Genomic DNA, 2,185 nt, shown 5'->3' with positions numbered 1-2,185 from the left:
TTCTTTTTACAGTATCAAGTTTTGTATAAAGAAATGTGTATTAAATGTATGAAAGATTAATACTGAAAAAGTATCCAAGTAAAAGAAAGAAAGAAAGAAAGAAAGAAAATGGATGAAGTAAGGTCAATGAGGGGTTCTCAAGGACTCTCCTATTCTCAAGGACTCCAATGGGCCATGTCTAAGAAACTATTTCAGTTCATCTCTATTTTACTATATGCTAAGATTTGTCCTTTAAGGTTCTATGGCTTTTCTGAAAGCAATCAGTTTAAGAATAGCTTTTCTCAGGGACTCATTGACCTCTTTGTTTCTCAGGCTGTAGATGACAGGATTGACCATGGGAGTCAGGACTGTGTAGAAGACAGAGAAGAGTTTGTGTAGGACCGTGGGAGTGTTAGCTGTTGGAGCCACATAGACAGTAATCAGTGTCCCATAGTAAACTATAACCACAATGAGGTGAGAGGAGCAGGTGGAAAAGGCCTTTTGCCTCCCTGTGGTGGAAGGGATTCTCAGGATGGTGGCGATGATACAAACGTAGGATGTCAGGGTCAGTAGACAGGGCACAATTGTCCCTATGGCAGAGATAGTAAATGTTACCAGTTGAAGAGTCTGGGTGTCATCACAGGACAGCTTAATCATGGGTGAAAAATCACAAAAGAAATGATCAATTTCTTTGGAATTACAGAATGTTAATTGGAAAAAGAAAATATCTACTATGGCACAGCCCACAAGGCTACTTATCCAGGACCCAGCCACCAGTTGGCAACAAACCCTGCCATTCATCAGAGCATCATAACGGAGTGGATTGCATATCGCTAAATACCGATCATAAGACATTGCCATGAGCAGCAGACATTCTGCAGTTGACATGACACCAAATAAGTATAATTGCAGAATGCAGCCCTTTACAGAAATGGATCTGTCCCCAGTCAGGAGACTGGCCAGCAGCCTGGGCAGGATGGTGGAGGTGTAGCAGGTCTCCAAGCAGGACAAGTTCCCCAGGAAGAAGTACATGGGGATGTGAAGGTGCTGATCAGTCACAACTAGCACAATAATGAGGATGTTCCCTGCCACAGTCACAATGTAGATCACTAGAAACACGAGGAAGAGAAGGGGCTGCAGCTCAGGGACATTCCCAAATCCTAAAAGGGTGAATTTCACGATGGGTGTTTGATTTCTTCCTTCCACTTTCTCCATAATCTGTATCTAGAAAAAGAAAACCATTAAATATTGATGGAGTGCACGCCGTCAGTTTGTGCTGTTGGATACATTAGCAGAAACCTGGAGTAGGTAACCTCATACCACTGCATCTCTCCACTAGAAGAATGAAGTTGTTAATAAACAGAGGAAGACTAATATAATCAAGAGGTTGAGCTTCCAATATAGGTGAACCAAGAGCATGGAACCCTACTGAATTACGGAAATGTCCCATCTAACTCTCTTATGCTTTCTTGAACGTTAAATAAAGACTTTTAGGCTGGGATTTTGGAATACCTTAATCCTATCAGTGTCATAGCAACAAATCTAGAAGACATAAACAAAATCAAGAGATTGGAAACGAAAGATATTTAGAGTTCAACGACTGGTAGTCTAACCTGCAGTTGGGAGGTGTAATTCCCAGCTTGGGTAGAGGTACATATACTAGCTATGGTCAAGCGAGCAGGATAAAAATAGCAGTGAGAACAGGACAGCACATACAGGGGCTTGGGAGGGCCACGTGTGGACGTACCTAGGATCTCAGATGGGATTGTGCTCGGGCAGCTCCTCTGTGCTGCCGAGGCCACACTACTATTCTTAGCACAATAGCTCCATCACAGATAATGTGTGTAGGTCACCGGAGCAGGGAATTACACTGCCCAGGTGCAGCATAGACATAACCCAGGAGACACACACCGAACACCAAAGAGGCTGCGGTTCGTATGAAGGTCTGTCCAGCTGTCCTCTATCACAGCAGATTCAAAGAAGAATTTGCACCATTTAATAGATACAGCTGAGAAACAGACAAAGACAAACATTAACCTAAACACAGACCATGGGCTGTTACCGATCTCAATTACGCCAGGGTAAATTGCATCCGCTTTATGTGGATTTACACAAGAGCAACTAAGACTGGAATCCAACCCCATTTAAAGAAATGTAAGTGAAATAGAAATGAAAATTCATCAAGATAGAAATAAGAGAGTCGTTT

At 42.5% G+C, this 2,185-nt stretch overlaps 1 protein-coding gene across 1 annotated transcript; it reads right to left on the bottom strand.

Annotated features, from left to right (window-relative positions):
- Positions 1–231: 231 nt before the first annotated feature.
- On the bottom strand, positions 232–1,194 carry LOC311529307 (olfactory receptor 11A1-like; the record flags this gene model as incomplete). The annotated part of the gene is made up of 1 exon (XM_084645196.1): positions 232–1,194. One exon carries the CDS (start codon positions 1,192–1,194, stop codon positions 232–234), a length of 963 nt encoding a protein of 320 aa, XP_084501322.1.
- Positions 1,195–2,185: the final 991 nt, after the last annotated feature.

This window comes from Lepidochelys olivacea (genome assembly GCF_965140295.1).
Source record: "Lepidochelys olivacea isolate rLepOli2 genome assembly, chromosome: 13".
Classification (NCBI taxonomy): domain Eukaryota; kingdom Metazoa; phylum Chordata; order Testudines; family Cheloniidae; genus Lepidochelys; species Lepidochelys olivacea.
This window is presented reverse-complemented; position numbering and strand designations above follow the sequence as displayed.